Consider the following 15,810-nt stretch of genomic DNA (forward strand, 5'->3'; position numbering starts at 1 on the left):
TCTTGCATCCGAGATGTGAGAGTCGGGTCCCTGGGGGTGAGGCTCAGGCCAGCCTGCCCCGGGCCCAGCTGGGAGCACGGGGTCCTTCCGGGGCGGGCTTGTGCTCCATGGGACAGGTGACTCAGAACCTTTAAAGGCGTGAACTGGGCGCCAGTGGCTCATGCCTGCAGTCCTAGCTACTCAAGAGGCTGAGCTCGAGAGGATCATGATTCAAAGCCAGCACGGGGAAGAAAAGTTCTCGGGACTCTTTATCTCCAAAATGACCGGCAAAAAATAAAAGTCAGGCTGGAGGCCTGGTTCAAGTGGTCGAGCACCCGCAGCTGTGAGCAAGAAAACCTCAGTGAGCTTGAGGCCCTGAATTCCAATCCTAGCACCAGCAAGCTAAATTAAGTACACATCAAGAATGAGGGAACTTGGCTTTTGAGAGCTTGGATGCAGGTAGTACAATGCCCTGAGCCCTGATTCCATAGGCAGGTGGTTAATGAAGCTGGGAGGGGCCAAGAGGAGCAACCTCAGCCTCTCACCTGTGAATGAGGTGAGTGGGGGTGGGGAGGTAGAACCTCAGAGGGTGGGAAGAGAGGACCCGTCCAGACCCCTCTCTCCATCCTCTGCTCCCACCTTTGGGCAGCCAGCGCAGTGCCCCAGGGGGCCGTGGAACAGCCCCCCCCCCCCCCGACTCCTGGCCTGGAAGCTGAGATCTGTAGATGGCTGCACCACGGCTCTGGGCCCAGGGTTCCAGTGGGCGCCTCCATTCTGTGGCTGCCGCTTTGCCTTCCCTGGTGTTGGCTGGGGATGAAAGGCAGAGGGGAGGCCGGGGAAGGAGGAGGAGGGCTGGGGGCAGGGGGGAGGGGGCAGCGCTGGCCCCAGGCCAGGGTGACCACAAGGCAGAGCCTGTCACCCCCCCCACACACACACACAAAGGGAGTGACAGGAGCCATGGGACATTGCACGTGCCCCTAGGCAACCTCCGGCCACTCCACCGGGCCTCAGTTTCCCCATTTTGGACCATCTGGTGTCTCTCCATCATTCTGATCTTCCTCATCCTGCCTCAACCTCTCTCTGTCTTCTTGTCCGTCTCCTTCGCGGCCTTCTGTCCCCTTCCTTTCTCTTGCTCTTCGCCTCCCCCATCTCTCCCTGCCCACCCCCTCTGGTATGATCCAGTGGGCAGACAGGAGGAGCCCGCTCGGGCCAGAGTCCTGGGCCAGCTGTGGGGGTCAGGGGCGATGGGGACACTGAGTGTGGCCTTGGCCAAGGGCAGCTCTGAGATAACAGGACTGGAGGCAGGGGACAGACAGATCAGGAAAGGACGGGGTGCCTGCCCCAGAGTCCTGACTGTTCAAGCCCTCTGAGCGCATGCTAGCCCGGCCCGCGGCCTTCTCCCTGGGTCTTGGGTCCAGGCGAAGGTCAGGCATGGTGAGAATGCAGCACACAGGCCCCTCCTGCCCGCCGGCCTGCACCAGCCCTCGCCCTCCTCATCCGTGAAATGGGTACACACAAGATACAAAGCAAAGCAGCTTGTCCTGGGGCCAGGTGTGTGTGTGTGTCGGGGAGCAGAGATGCCACAGAAAGAGCACTGCGGACACCAAGCAGACAGGAAGTGCGGAGGACAGGGACCCCAACAGGCCTTCCCCAGCCTCTCCCCGGCTCCGCTGCACATACGGTGCCGCCTCTCAAAGCCACACAACTCAAGGTGCCCCGGCCAGGATTCCAACCCAGGTGCCCGGCCTTCCTTTCTCCAGGGCCTCTTCTCCCTGCCCACACCCCCCCCCCTCCCCTACCCAGCTGCCCGCAGGGACCTGGGCCTGGACCCGGCCCTGTCCTGGGCAGCCGAGGTGATGGAGAGAGGGGTTTGCAGGTCGGGAGGTGAAGGGCTGCGGGCCAGAGCTTTGAGGCAAGCTCTCAGGCTCACAATGGAAATCGCTGCTCTGTGCAGTAGCCGAGCGGGGCCAGGCCCAGGGCCCCTGTGCGGGCTGCTGAGCCAGCTGCCCCTTTGTGCTACAGATGAGAGGGCCCGGAGCCTGCCAGCTTATAAAATGGGGGGTCGGCCCCTAGGCACCCACAGCACGCGCCTGTCCTCCAGTAGGAAACCCCACGTCCACAGGTAAGGGGGTGGGGGCTGCTATACTGCTGAGAGCTGAGGGGAAGGAGGAGAGAGGCACAGACAGACAGACAGACAGACAGACAGAAGACGGGTAGGGGAGGCCAGAAAACACAGAAAAGATAAACCAGTGGGGGAGGCACAGCAATCAGAAGACGGAAACAGAATCAATAAACGGTGGACAGCAAGAAGGAGGTATGGGCCAGGGAGGGGATGAGAACATTCAGGAAGGCAAGCGCCCCCCAGGGGTTCTGGAGTGGGGGCAGGGAGGTTGTGGGAGGCCCGGCTGCGACCCAGGTGGCAGAGCACCCCACAGGGAAAAGCAGGGGCGGGTAATGGCCGTGGGCTTGCTCTGACTAGAGATTTGGGAATCTGCGGGGCTTAGGCTGTTGGGGTGCAGTGGGGGGATCCTCCAATGTCGGCAAGGTTCAGAGGAGCATTTTCTGCCCCTGAACCTCCCCCCCCCAAATAGCCCATGTGCCCAAGCCCTTGGGAATCGCGGGTGCTGACCAACGTCCTCTCTCCCCGGGGTCCCCACGGCCACAGCCCTTGCTTTTTAGATGCCTCCCATGGGCACAAAGCCACCCTGCCCTGTGTTCCTCTGGGCCCAGCCCGGCTCAGCTCAGCACCCACGCGCCCGCCCCACGGGGCTGCGGCCTGGGGTGCCTTTCTGTCTGGGCCCTAAACCTAAGTACCCAGCAGGGTGGTGAATAGCCCAGCTTCCGGGGCTGAGCTGAGATTGGACCCCGCAGCTGCACATCTGTACACAGCTGTACGCAGGGTGTTCCCCCCCCCCATTCTCTCTCTCTCTCATTCTGAGCCTCAGGGAGGGTCGGGTCATGATCCCAGCTACCCCAAGGGTCAGGATCCCATCTGAAACAAACAAACCAACCCAGACCAGCTAAGGGAGGTAGTTCAGAGCCAGGGGGAAAGGGAAGGGGTGGGGTGGGGGGAAACAGCATCAGCAAAGGCCTAGAGGAGAGTTCATCAGAACTGGGGGGGGGTGGACCCCGGATAGGAGGCAGGGATGAGACATAATATTTCAAGACTTGTGCTTGTGAAGGAGGACGTGGGACTCAGCACGCAGGTGTGTAAGGGGGAGCAGGTAAGAGCGGGAAGTGGCCACCCCGGAAATCGCCCAGGCCTCAGGCTTCCTCACCCACCTCCACTGCAGCAGGAGCCATGTCTCAGCCTGCCAAGGCCTCGGCTACCACGGCGGCGGTGAACCCAGGGCCCGAGGCCAAGGGGAAGGGAGCCCCGCCCACTGGACCAGCCCCCGGCCCCGGCCCTGCCCTCGTGCCAGCATCCGTGCCAATGCCCAGCGCCAAAGTGGGCGACCTGCCTCCTGGGAGCTACCGGGTAAGGACGTGGGCTGCTGGGGGGGGTACGCCCTCTGCTTCCTCCCCCATGTCTGCCCCCTAAGTCCTCCCCCTCCTCTGAGTGACCCAGCTCCCTCTCTATAAAAGATGCATAAGGCCGGGCAGGAAAGATTATGTACACCTTCTCCACTTACCTGCAGCTTTCTAACTGATGGTAGGGCATCAGAGGGCAGCCAGAGAGGAAGTAGGGCCAGTTCTCAGAACTAAATAGAGAGCTGGGACTGCTCGCCAGACATTGCATTAGTGTGCAATAAACACTGGACCATCATCCCAGATTTGTTGATGGACAATGAGCTCTCACTATTTTACTTATTTATTTTTTTTGCCCAAACCATGATCCTTTGGATCTCAACCTCCTGAGTAGTTTGGATTACAGGTGTGAGTCACTGGCGCCTGGCTTTGTGAAACTCTTATCTCTAATTAACCATCAAGAAGCCAGATGCGGAGCTGTGGCTCAAGAAGTAGAGCATCAGCTTTGAGGTTTTTGGTTTTTTTTTAAAGCTCAGGGACTGCTTTTAGGGCCTGAATTCAAGCCCCAGTACTAGTGCATGTGCCTGTATGTGCACATGTGTGCACGCACACACACATACACTACTTAAAAAGAAAATAAAAAAAAAGGAGCAGGGTCCAGACCTTTCTGAAAATCTGTTAAGAAAGTCTGAGAGGACACCAGGCTCTGGTGGCTCACGCCTGTCATCCTAGCTACTCAGGAGGCTGAGATCTCAGGATCCAGCCCAGGCAGACAAGTCCCCGTGTGACTCATATCTCCAATTAACGATTCAAAAGCCAGACGGAAAAAATTCTGGCTCAAAGTGGTAGAGTGTTAGCCTTAAGCAAATAGCTCAGGGACAGCGCCCAGGCCCTGAGTTCAAGTCCCACAACCACCACCAACAACAAAAAAGTCAGAAAGGCCCAGGAAGAGCCTGGCATCGCCCCTGGGGTTTGGCTGTCAGGATGCAAGTTCAGATGCAAGAACCTGGCATCTTAGGTTCATGACACGCTCACTCACCCCACTGGCCGGTGCACAGCTAGCTTTTTATTTATATTGTTGTAGTTAACCGTTCATCTCAACTCACTTTTTAACAAGGCCATCCACAGCCACAAACCCACTGTCTATAGGAAAGCCAAGGCTTGGCTAAGCACTCTCTTAGCTTCCCCTGGGGCCTCAACTCCTCCTCCTTCCCAGTTCTAGACTTCCGCCATCTCCCCCTCCCCCACCCCTCCAAGTTCGGGATCCGCCCGACTTAATTTCTACCAATCATTCCAGTAAAATCATCCTTTAAAAAAAAAAAAAAAAAAACTTACTGGACTATACCGTAGGTGGTTATTCTGCGTTTCTTTTTTCTCTGGTCACTTGCTGGATGATCCCTGGCATCCCTCCTGGGAGCTAGCAGCCCCCACAATGGCTCCTTGGTGAGACCTTGGTCTGGGCTCCTGTGACAGTTCCGAGTATGGACTGCCACTGTCCGGCTGACCGCACCCCTTATCTGAGTGATAAGGCGGTGATGTGGCGCTGATCTTTCCGATGGAGCTGATAGGACGGCTTTGATTGGAGATACCCGAAAATTGGATTAATGCCTTGAACCATGCTAGACAAATGCTCTACCACTGAGCTACAATCACAGCCCCTCTTTCTTCCACCCCCTCCCTCCTTTCTTTTGTTCTGTTTTGTGTTTTTTTTTTTTTTTTTTGTCGGTCGTCGGGCTTAAACTCTAGGCCTGAGCGCTGTCCCTCAGCTCTTCAGCTCAAGGCAAGTGCTCTACCACTTGAGCCACTTCCGGTTTTCTGGTGGTTTATTGGAGATCAGAGTTTCACAGACTTTCCTGCCCAGGCTGGCTTTGAACTGCAATCCTTAGATCTCAGCCTCCTGAGTAGCTAGGATTACAGGCGTGAGCCACTGGTGCTAGGATTTTTATTTTTTGTCAGTCATGGGGCTTGAACTCTGGGCCTGGGAGCTGTCCCTCAGCAATTCAGCTCAAGGCTAGCGCTTTACCACTTGAGCCACAGCACCACTTCCAGTTTTCTGAGTGGCTTGTTGGAGATAAGAGTCTCACGGACTTTCCTGCCTGGACTGGCTTTGAATCGCAGCCTCCTGAGTAGCTAGGATTACAGGCGTGAGTCACCGGCGCCTCCTTCTCTCTCCTTTTATCCTTCCCCCCACCCCGTTCCCTTCCTTCCTTTCCTTTTTTTGTCTGCCTTGGGCCTTGAACCCAGGGCCTGGGCACTGTCCCTGAGCAATTTGTGCTCAAGGCTATCACTCTACCACTTGGAGCCACAGTGCCACTTCTGGTTTTTGAGTGGTTAATTGGAGATGAGGGTCTCACGGGGACTTTCCTACCCTCGCAGTCTTTGAACTGTGATCTTCATGTCTCAGCCTCCTGAGTAGCTAGACTTGCAGGATTGAGCCACAGGCACCTGGCCTTTATTTCCTTCTCTTTTGGATGGTCCTGGGGTTTGAACTCAGAGCTTTATCCTTGCTAGGCAGCCTACTCAAAACTCCAGCTTTTTATTGTTGGTTCGTTGTCTTTCTGTTGGTTTATGTGCATCTTTTTTGAGATGGGGTCTTGCTCAGGGGGCCCGCCTGGCCTCCAGCTTCTGGGTTCCAGTAATCCTCCTGCTTGCACTTCCTGCTTGAGCAGCTGGGACTGCGAGTGTGTGCCACCATGCCCGGGCTTGGCTGGGATGGTCTTCTCCCTGATGCTGGGGGGCTCCCGGCAGGAGATTCTCTCCGGTGGGCCTGTGGGGAGTGGGAATGTAGTGTGGAGGCTTCAGGAGCCTCCTCCTCCCAGCTCAGAAACCAGAGGCTTCTGGAAGGGAGACGGGTGTCTGCGTTCACTGAGCGGCAAAGCTCAGGGTCTGCACAGGAGGAGTCTTGGGGGGGGGAGGGTCAAGGGGAGAATGATGGGGCCGGGCATGGGGGAGGGTACAGAAGCCCAGCTGCAGTGACCACAGAGTGTTGTCCTCTGGCTGACTTGGCATAGGGAAAGACTCAGTCAAGCCTCCACACAAGAGGTAGAGGAGGAGCAATCTTGGAAGGCTTCCAGGAGGAGGTAACATATGAGGCGAAGCTGACACGGCCTAGAGCATAACTTCATGGCCGGTGCTCCAAGATTGGGGTGGGGGAGGGCAACCGCGAAGAGAATGCTTTCAGCGGGAAGAACCAACGCAGAGCAGGATCTGAAAGGCCCATGCCCCTCCCCCCACCATTCCTAATGAGGGAGGGCGGAGCAGATCTTAAGTCACCCGACAGAGACCCTCAGGCCTCACTGACCCTTGGGACCTGCTTGGTTTGGTTTTGGGATGGGGGGGTCAGGTTGTACAGGTTGGGTCCTTTCCCTCAGTCTGTATTCCCCCCGCCCCTCCCTGGGATATGGGGGCTTCTCTCCCACAGCTGGTGATCTTCGAGCAAGAGAACTTCCAGGGCCGCCGGGTGGAATTTTCCGGGGAGTGCCTGAATCTGGGGGACCGTGGCTTTGACCGAGTTCGGAGTCTCATCGTCATCTCAGGACCGTGAGTGTGGGGAGGGGGGCTTCACTCCTCAGACAGCACCAGCAGCATCAGCATCACCAGCAGCACCCACACCCCCGGCATGCAGCAGGTGCGTGCCTGCGCTCTGCTGTGCTGCCCTGTGTGGGCACAAGGGAGAGCTGTCCTGCCGGAAGGTAGGACACAGGAGCTGGCCACCACAGCTCACACCTGTCATCCCAGCTACCCAGGAGGCTGAGATCTGAGGACCAAGGTTTGAAGCCAGCCCTGGGAAGGAAAGTCCCTGGTGAGACTCTGATCTCCAATGAACCAGCAAAAAAAAAGTCCGAGGTAGAGCTGTGCTTCAAGTGGTAGAACACCAGCCCCCCCCCCCCAAAAAAAAGCTTAGGGACAAGTGCCTAAGCCCTGAGTTCAAGAATTGGCACTGACAGAGAGAGAAAGAGAGGGAAACTGAGGCTTCGAGGGGCAAGCCTCAAGCACTGGCCTCACGCAGCCCTGACTCTTCCCAACTTGGGCTCCATGGAAGGAGGGAATCTCCATCCTCCACCCATAGAAGCTGTCCAGCTGAGGTCAAGGTACTCGGTCTGCCCCAGGGCTGGACCCATGCCGGCCCCTTGGCTTCTGATTCTCCACCCCAAACCCCTAGGGGCTGGTCAGCCTGGGTTCTGGCCATCCCAGGGTTGTCTGCTCTGCAGAGGGCAAAGGTCATCAGACAAGCTTGGATCCCAGATCAGTCCCTGGAAGTAGCTCCTGCAGTCTCTGCACCAGGAGTGGGGTGGGGTGGGGAAGGTTAGCATAGAGGAAACCTGGTAAGTACCATGATGTATGCCGAGAGAGGGCTGTCCAGGCTGTGGGTCTGAGCTTATGGGAAGACAGACAGTGCACAGCCCCAGCCCGGCCTCTACCCCCCAGGCCTTCCCCTCCAGCACCTCCACAGGGCCTGTGCCCTCAGGCCAAGGTCCCTGGGTGGTGTCAGGTCTCAGACAGGCAGCCTCTCCCCTGCCTCCTCTGTCTACCTCCTCACCATCTTTTATGCCCCCCTCCCCCCCCCCCAGCTCTCCCCCGGCCCCAGTCCCTGGAACTCCAGGCCATTTCTTTCTTTCCCCTAAGCTGGCTGGGCAGGGGGTGGGGGGTGTGGAGAGGCCTAGCCTCAGGCAGAGCCCATCTGCATTTCTGCTGGAGGACAAATACTCCGGGTTTGAGTCACCCACGTCTAAACCAAGCCTGCAGCCCCACGCTGCCCACATCCGGCTGTTTCTTTTCCCAACAGGGCTTGGGGGAGGGGCACAGCTGGGCCCCTGTCGGCTTGTACCAGGCATGGAAGGGGGACAAGGGGGGGGGGATACAGCTGTGGAGCTGGCCATGGGGCCCCAGTGATCTGGCCAAACTCCCAGGGGAGTTCAGGGGGCAGTGTCAATCAAGGCACCTGTCACAGTTGGATGTCCAGAGAGGACCAGGCCCACTGTGACTCGGCTCCCAGGAGACTCAGAAGAAGCCATCTGTATATCCAACCACCCATCCACCTGTCTACCCACAAATGTACCCAGCTACCTATCCATCCGTCATCCATCCCCCATCAACCCATCAACCCACCAATCTAACCATCCATCCAACCTGCCAACCCATCCATTCCTCTGTTCTTTGTTGTATTCTTTTTCTTTCTTCTTTTTGCCAGTCCTGGGGCTTGAACTCAGGGCCTGGGCACTGTCCCTGAGCTTCTTTGGCTCAAGGCTAGCACTCTACCACTTGAGCCACAGCACCACTTCTGGCCTTTTCTGTGTATGTGGCACTGAGGAATCGAACCCAGGGCTTCCTGCATGCCAGGCAAGCGCACTACCACTAAGCCACATTCTCAGCCTTGCTGTGGTCTTTTCTCTTCTACTGCAGGCCAGGTAGAGCGAGGCTAACTTGACTCCGCTCTGGAGTCACCCAATGAGGCTGGCTCATTCCCAGACCTAGGTCTCCTGGGATGCGGACATGTCTCCTCTCCCAACTGTCTCAGGGGGAACATGGTCCCAGAAGCCCTCGGGGAGATGAGACTCCTCTCTTGCTCCCTTCATTGGCCTTCTTCTTTATGGAGTGAAAGTTACTTTCTCCCCCTAGATTCCCAGGACCCCCAAACACAAACTCACTGCCCCGCCTTAGCCAGGTGGCACTGGAAAAGCATCCATAGTCCCTCATCAGACTTCAGATTTCTAATTAGTCCTCCTAAGGGAGGCTGGATGCGGTGACTGGCGGCTGGCACCCCAGCTACATGGGGACCATTGAACTAGACAGACAGTGATCCAGGCGTGTACTTAAGCAGGAAGGGAAACTCTAGTCTCAAAAATAAGCCTGGAGGTGATAGAGCACCAAGTCTAGCAGGCTTGAGGTTCTGAGTTCAAATCCCAGCCCTACCACCATCCTTATAGGACTTCAGAAATGTGTGTGAACACAGTCTGCATCTTATCTCATTTAGGCCTCCACTGACTTCAGAAGGTAGAGGAATTGGGGGCGGCAGCTTCAGAAAGGTTGCAGCCACTGCTCAGTGGTCACACAGCACAGAGTCAAACCTAGACAGCGTGGGGCGCCCTGAGGCCTCTCCGGATGTCCTCAGGGCCTCAGGAAGGTGGAGGGGTTGGGGATCAGCTAACAGCCTTTCCCCTGGCCCTTGTCCTTGCAGCTGGGTGGCCTTCGAGCAGTCCAACTTCCGCGGGGAGATGTTCGTCCTGGAGAAGGGCGAGTACCCGCGCTGGGACACGTGGTCCAGCAGCTACCGCAGTGACCGGCTCATGTCCTTCCGTCCAGTCAGGATGGTGAGTGGGCGTGGTCTGTGGTGGGCGGGGCTGGTGGGCGGGGCGCTGAGGTCTCTGTCATCCACCCAGGACTGTGAACCCAGGACAAAGAGAAACACAGAGACTCGGGGAGACTGGCATTACACTTCTCTGTTATTAGAGCCAGCAATAAAGACAGCCAGTCCTGGGACTTGAACTTGGGGCCTGGATGCTGTCCCTGGGCTTTTTTTTTTTTTTTCTTCAAGGCTAGCACTGTACCACTTGGGCCACAGCTCCACATCCAGCTCTTTTTGTTTTGCTTTGCTTTGCTGGCTCGTCGACAGTTAGCATTATCACAGCCTTTCCCGCCTGGGCTGGCTTCGAATCTCAATCCTCAGATCTCAGCCTCCTGAGCAGCTAGGATTACAGGTGTGAGCCGCCAAGCTTGTCCAGCCTCAATTTCAAAACAGGGACAGCGGACACGGTGCAAGGCAGTTGGCATGTCCTGCTACTAGCCGACAAAGTAAATCAGCCGATAATCTTTAACTAAGTGGGCAAACAGAAGACTCAAGCAGAAGAAGTGGAGACATCCCCCTCCACTTCATTCATGGTTTTCCCACAGTTCCAAGCGGTGATAAGTCACCAGCAACTCCATCTTACTTGCCAGTGCCAGCCTGTGTGGTACCTATTTCTCCTCTAATGTGATGGAATATTCTGGGAGGACAACCTTTTCCCAGATCACATCACCTCTGGGGCTGGGCGAGAGTCCCTATCTTTGCCGTACAAGCTCCACTCCAGCTAGTCTCCATACAGCCAGGGCTGGTCCCGTGTTCTGGTGCCTCTGTCCATCCTCTTGCTCCTTGCCAGTCCTGGGGCTTGAACTCAGGGCCTGGACACTGTCCCTGAGCTTCTTTTGCTCAAGGCTAGCACTCTACCACTTGAGCCACAGCGCCACTTCTGACTTTTTTCTGTGTATGTGGTACTGAGACATCGAACCCAGGGCTTTGTGCATGCTAGACAAGCACTCTACCACTAAGCCACATTCCCAGCCACCCATATCCTTTCTGAGCAGCCCCTTCCCTCTCCCTGCTAGGTTCCAGCCCCATCTCCAGGTATAGAGGATTGGGGGGGGGGGGCGGGGAAATCTTTCCAGGGAAAAAGCCTGGCTTGAGCTGGGCACCTGTGGCTCATACCTGTCATCCTAGCAACTCAGGAGGTTGAGATCTGAACCTCACAGTTCAAAGCCAGCCTGGGGCAGGGAAGTCCTTGAGATTCTTTTCCCCAATGAATCACACCCCCCCCCCAAAAAAAAAAAAACACCGGGAGTGGATCTGTGGCTCAAGTGGTAGAGAGATGGCCTTGAATTTAAATGCCTGAGGGACAGCGGCAGCTGTTGGGCCAGACGAAACCCCTGCCCACCCACAGGTTCACGGTATAAATCTATTCAGATCCTAACCTCAGAAATCAATCTCGAACCACACAGCCTTGGAGGGGCTGGGCCTTCTCACTAGGGCGGTAGAAGAGGTGAACTGGGGCTCTGACCTGGGGAAGGGGCAGGGCCTCCCCCCCAGTTTTTGAAGACGGAAAACCCAGAAGGCCTGGAGATGAGCTAGAAGAAAAGCCATCAGGTCTGTAGCGGAGGGAGCAGAGGAAGGAGGGACAGAAGAAGGAGGAAGGGAGTCGATGTCTATCCATAGAGGCCAGCCTGTGCAGGGCCTCCTAGAACACAATGAGGAGTCTGGTCTCCACTCTCCACCCCACCGGCAGTGCGGGACCATGGCTTAAGCCTCACGAGGCCCTTGAGACCGTCCCAGTGGTAAGTGTATTGTTATCATGGTTACCAGGGAGCTGCCAAGCTCATCAGGAGCATTTTATACTGCCTGGCTCAAAGTTCGCCACACCCCTAGTCCCCACCTCACACCCCTCTCCCAGTCTTTGCCTCTGTGTCTTCTTTTCTATTCAATCTCTTTCCTGCACCCCTTCCCCCCCACCCCGCCCATTCATACAGATACACTCCCTTTTCCATCTTTCACACTCCTACTCAACTTCTAAGGCCCCACTGAAATATCCCACCTCCTTCTCTCTGGAAGAACTCACTGACTTGCTTTGTCAACCTTCTTCTGTTGGAGTATTTCATAGGGGGAAGTTGGCCTGTTCTGCCTGCTTCCTCCTGCTGCTGGTGAATGACTGTCACATGATGCGTGTGCATTTATAGTGTGCCTGCTCTGTGCCGGGCGATTTCCCTTTCTTTCACGGAATCCTGACCACAGTCAGAGAAGGCTGTTGCAACATTCGTGTTAAAAACAGGGAAATTGAGGCTCCAAATAGTGGGTGAAGGGCGTAAGGCCACGTCACACATTGGCGACCTGGCATTCAAACCCAGCCCTGTGGGACACAGAGACTGGAGGTTGGCATTGGCATTACTCTGTCTCTGCTCACCTGTTCCTCTTTGTGGCACTTTAATAAAAACACGTGCGGGGCTGAGCTGGGACTGGCTCCAGGGTAGAGTGGTCGCCTGAATGCCTGAGGGCCTGATTCCACTCTCCAGAGTCCTCTGCAAAACAGACAGACAAACAAAAGAAAAACTAATACTAAGGGTAACAAAACTCAGTGCAAGCCAGACTTGAATCCAGTGCCCAGGTGCCCGGGTGGGCCTTTCCCCTTGCTTTGGCTGAACCACAGCTTGGGTACTTACTACCCATGATCCTGTGCAAGAGGCAGAGGTAGCCGTAACCCCATTCCCTAGGGGAGCAGAGGGAGGTGTGGAGGGGGAGGGTCAGTGCATACAGGTCAGAAGCTGGACACGAAGTCAGATCTGTGTTCCACCAGGACCCTTCCATTACTGCAGGGCCCATTTGTAACTCTTATAGCTTTATTTATAAGACTGTTGAAGCAAAAAAAAAAAAAAAATAGATTTTAAGGAATGGGAAATATTGCCAGATTCTGGTGGTTCACACTTGTAATCTCAGCTACTCAGGAGGCTGGGATCTGAAGATCATGGCTTAAAACCATTCCAGTTTTGAGAAGTCTGTGCAACTCTTATTCCAAAGGCTGGAGCCCTAGCCTTGAGTGAAAAAGCTCCAGGCCCTGAGTTTAAGCCCTAGTAGCAGCATGTGTGCTGCTATACACACACACACACACACACACACACACACACACACACACACACACACACACACACACACACACACACACCCCAGAATAAGCAGTCTTAGACTCAGAAACGTTGATTGGACCTAGGAATGACCTGTCTGTGAAAGTTTCTGCCTTTTGCCAGCTGTGTGCTGTCGACAAACTAGTCTGACATTCTCTGTGCCTCTGTGGCCCTGGCTATCACCATCACAACGGTCATAAGAATGCATCTGAACGCTTGGTGCATAGCTGACATCCAGCTCAGTGACAGTACCGCCTGACTCAGTCTACCTGCAGAATACCCCCATGATGACGAGGTTGCTATCATCCATCCGGGAAGAGCCCCCTAGTGGTCGGTGCAGGTTCAGATTCCCCCCTCCCTTGGTTCCCAGAGATCCCTCTGCATCCCTCCTCCCTGCTTCTCCCTGTGTTCCCTGAGCCTGACCTTCCGGTGCCTCCCCAGGATGCCCATGAGCACCGGATCTGCCTGTTTGAGCGTGACAACTTCAAGGGCAACACCATGGAAGTCCACGAGGACGATGTGCCCAGCCTCTGGGTGTACGGCTTCTGTGACCGTGTGGGCAGCGTGCGGGTCTCCAGCGGAACGTAAGTACCCTCCCCCTCCCGATGGGATGCCAAGGCTGCTCGCCAAAGCCCCCAGGGCCAGTTGGCTCCGGCTCCTAAGGTTTGTTTCAAGAAAGCCTCAAGCTTCTGGGCTGTAGTCAGACTCTGACAAACGTCGCATCAGCAAATCCAGCTGTTGGTTGTTCTAACAAAGTCGGTAGATTACTGCTCAGCCAGAATGGGATGGAAGTGATCATCAAGTCACGGTAGAGCAGATGTGTGAATGCAGGTAGGATGAACGTAGGGACTTCTGTGACTGATTCTGTGGTCGGGAGAGGGTCCTCCACTCTGCTACTGATAGGCTGGGGAGGGAGCCTGGGTGACCTGCACATCCACCTCTCTGGGCCTCAGTATTGCTGGCAGAACAATGGGCAGATGAGATTCTTCTAAAAAGCAGCCATTCAACTCCTAGGAGTTCAGACTTCCCATGCAGAGGCCCCAGGATCAGGGGCCAGACAGGTGCCAAAGGAAGCTACTTTTACCTACCTCCTGCCTCCAAACACCCAGTCCAGAGACTCCCTGGTGTCTGGACAAGAGTTAGGTTCCTAGTTACACCTGCAGATTCTGTGCGAGGTTCTGTAAAACTCTCAGGGCCTTGGTCTTTTTCTCGCTCTGTGCTCTTCTCTGAAATTTGGGGCCCTGCTTCCTGACCTGTGTGTGGTGGCTGGGATACAAACAGAGACTTCCCCTAGGAGGCCAAAATGTAACCCAGGTTTTGAAAGCTAACCAGGGAGTCTGAGAAGGACCTGGAAAGATCTTTCCAATGAATCTTTGATGGTCACACACAATATAGTATTAACCATTTGAAGGAAACCAATGAAGTAACACACCTCCTCATGTCCCTGCATCTGCTGCTACCTGCACCACCATAGCTCATCAGTGGCAGAGCTCAGGCAGATCTGACACTAGATGGGAGCTCACCAGGGGCCACACAGCTTCCCTTGAGTACACAGGAAATGGGCTGGGACACAGGCTCCCTCCTCCCATCTTTCTCCCTGAGCTCAGCAGCTCTATGTTGGTTGGGAATGTGGGTTCAGGTCCCTAAGCCATCCAGCTCTGTGGGACCCAGGCCCAGGGACTAAAGGCCCAGGGTCTCTGGGGTGGTGAAGTGGGGTTGGCTGCCTCCACACTGTCCTTCCTCTCCCTGCAGCTGGGTGGGCTACCAGTACCCGGGTTACCGTGGATACCAGTACCTGCTAGAGCCCGGGGACTTCCGGCACTGGAACGAGTGGGGCGCCTTCCAGCCGCAGATGCAGGCCGTGCGTCGCCTGCGGGACCGGCAGTGGCACCGTGAAGGCTGCTTCCCCGTGCTGGCTGCTGAACCCCCGAAGTGAGCCCCCCCCAACCCTCATGTGCCCTGCTCCCCTGCCCCAGACCTTCCCCAGGCCCCAGGCCCTTGTCTTACCTATGCAAATAAAAGTTCCTAAAGCCAAAAATAAAAGTGTCCAGGGTCTGTGAATTGTGTGTATATGTGTGTGTGTGTGTGTGTGTGTGTGTGTGTGCTGCAATCCCTTCGGTGGGGTGTCCTCAGTCTTCATGATAAGAGAGCATGCCTAGCTACTGGAGACTCCATCTTGCAGACGTGCCTGGTGTGATGCCAACCTGTCACCCCAACGGTTCAGGGGAGGCAGAGATGGGAGGACTGAAGTCTGAGGACAGGACAGGCAGGAGCGCCAGCCTCTACCTGAAAGGTAACAAGGAGCAATCAAGGTGGGGGCGTGGCTCAAGGTGTAGGGGGCGTGGCTTGAATGGCAGGGCCCTCGTGGTGGGGGCGTGGCGAAGCCGGCAGGAGCTTGGCTGCAGGTGGGGGCGTGGCCAGGTGTGAAAGGCGTGGTTCGCGCGGTGGGGGCGTGGTCAGTGGTGAGGGCGGGACTCCAGTGGCTTGCCTAGCAAATACCAGGTCCTAAATTTAAAATCCCAGTAACACACAGACAGACAGACAGATAGATATTAATATAGATATCTATATCTATATATTTATGTACAGATAGATGCATGTATCAACAGATAAATACAGCAAAGATCTGTATCCACACTGTCTTAGCATGTCTTTCGGATTCTTATTTAACTTGAGGCTCAGAGAGGGGGGACGTGACCCGAGGTGACACAGCGGGCAAGTGGAGCCCAGGAGCCAGGGGATCTGACCCTGGAGTCTTCACGGTCACCAAATGGGGTTTTCCACATCTCACCCGTCACCTTGTGTGCCACTGAAATGCCTCCCCCAGCCCTAATGAAGTTCCTAGCGTGCACCTCTTCCCAGCCAGGTCTTCAGCAAAGGGTGAGGCAGAGTTTCAGGAGAAAGGGAAATCTGGAGTTAAAGAGTAAACATACCAGCCCC

At 55.8% G+C, this 15,810-nt stretch overlaps 1 protein-coding gene across 1 annotated transcript; it reads left to right on the forward strand.

Annotated features, from left to right (window-relative positions):
* Window positions 1-3,280: 3,280 nt before the first annotated feature.
* On the forward strand, window positions 3,281-14,807 carry Crybb1 (crystallin beta B1). The gene is made up of 5 exons (XM_042668501.1): window positions 3,281-3,457; window positions 6,869-6,987; window positions 9,626-9,758; window positions 13,312-13,454; window positions 14,623-14,807. The coding sequence occupies exons 1-5, from the start codon at window positions 3,281-3,283 to the stop codon at window positions 14,804-14,806; spliced, it is 756 nt and encodes a 251-aa protein (XP_042524435.1). The 3' UTR covers window position 14,807.
* Window positions 14,808-15,810: the final 1,003 nt, after the last annotated feature.

Source organism: Dipodomys spectabilis, unplaced genomic scaffold (assembly GCF_019054845.1).
Source record: "Dipodomys spectabilis isolate Male_0828 unplaced genomic scaffold, ASM1905484v1 ptg000439l, whole genome shotgun sequence".
NCBI lineage: Eukaryota > Metazoa > Chordata > Mammalia > Rodentia > Heteromyidae > Dipodomys > Dipodomys spectabilis.

Bases quoted from the DNA above. Each gene is read 5' to 3' on its own strand.
- Crybb1 (XM_042668501.1), top strand. From the start codon at position 3,281: ATGTCTCAGCCTGCCAAGGCCTCGGCTACCACGGCGGCGGTGAACCCA. The intron at 6,988-9,625 runs GTGAGTGTGGGG...TTGTCCTTGCAG, and splicing joins CTCATCGTCATCTCAGGACC to CTGGGTGGCCTTCGAGCAGT. The intron at 9,759-13,311 runs GTGAGTGGGCGT...GTGCCTCCCCAG, and splicing joins CCTTCCGTCCAGTCAGGATG to GATGCCCATGAGCACCGGAT.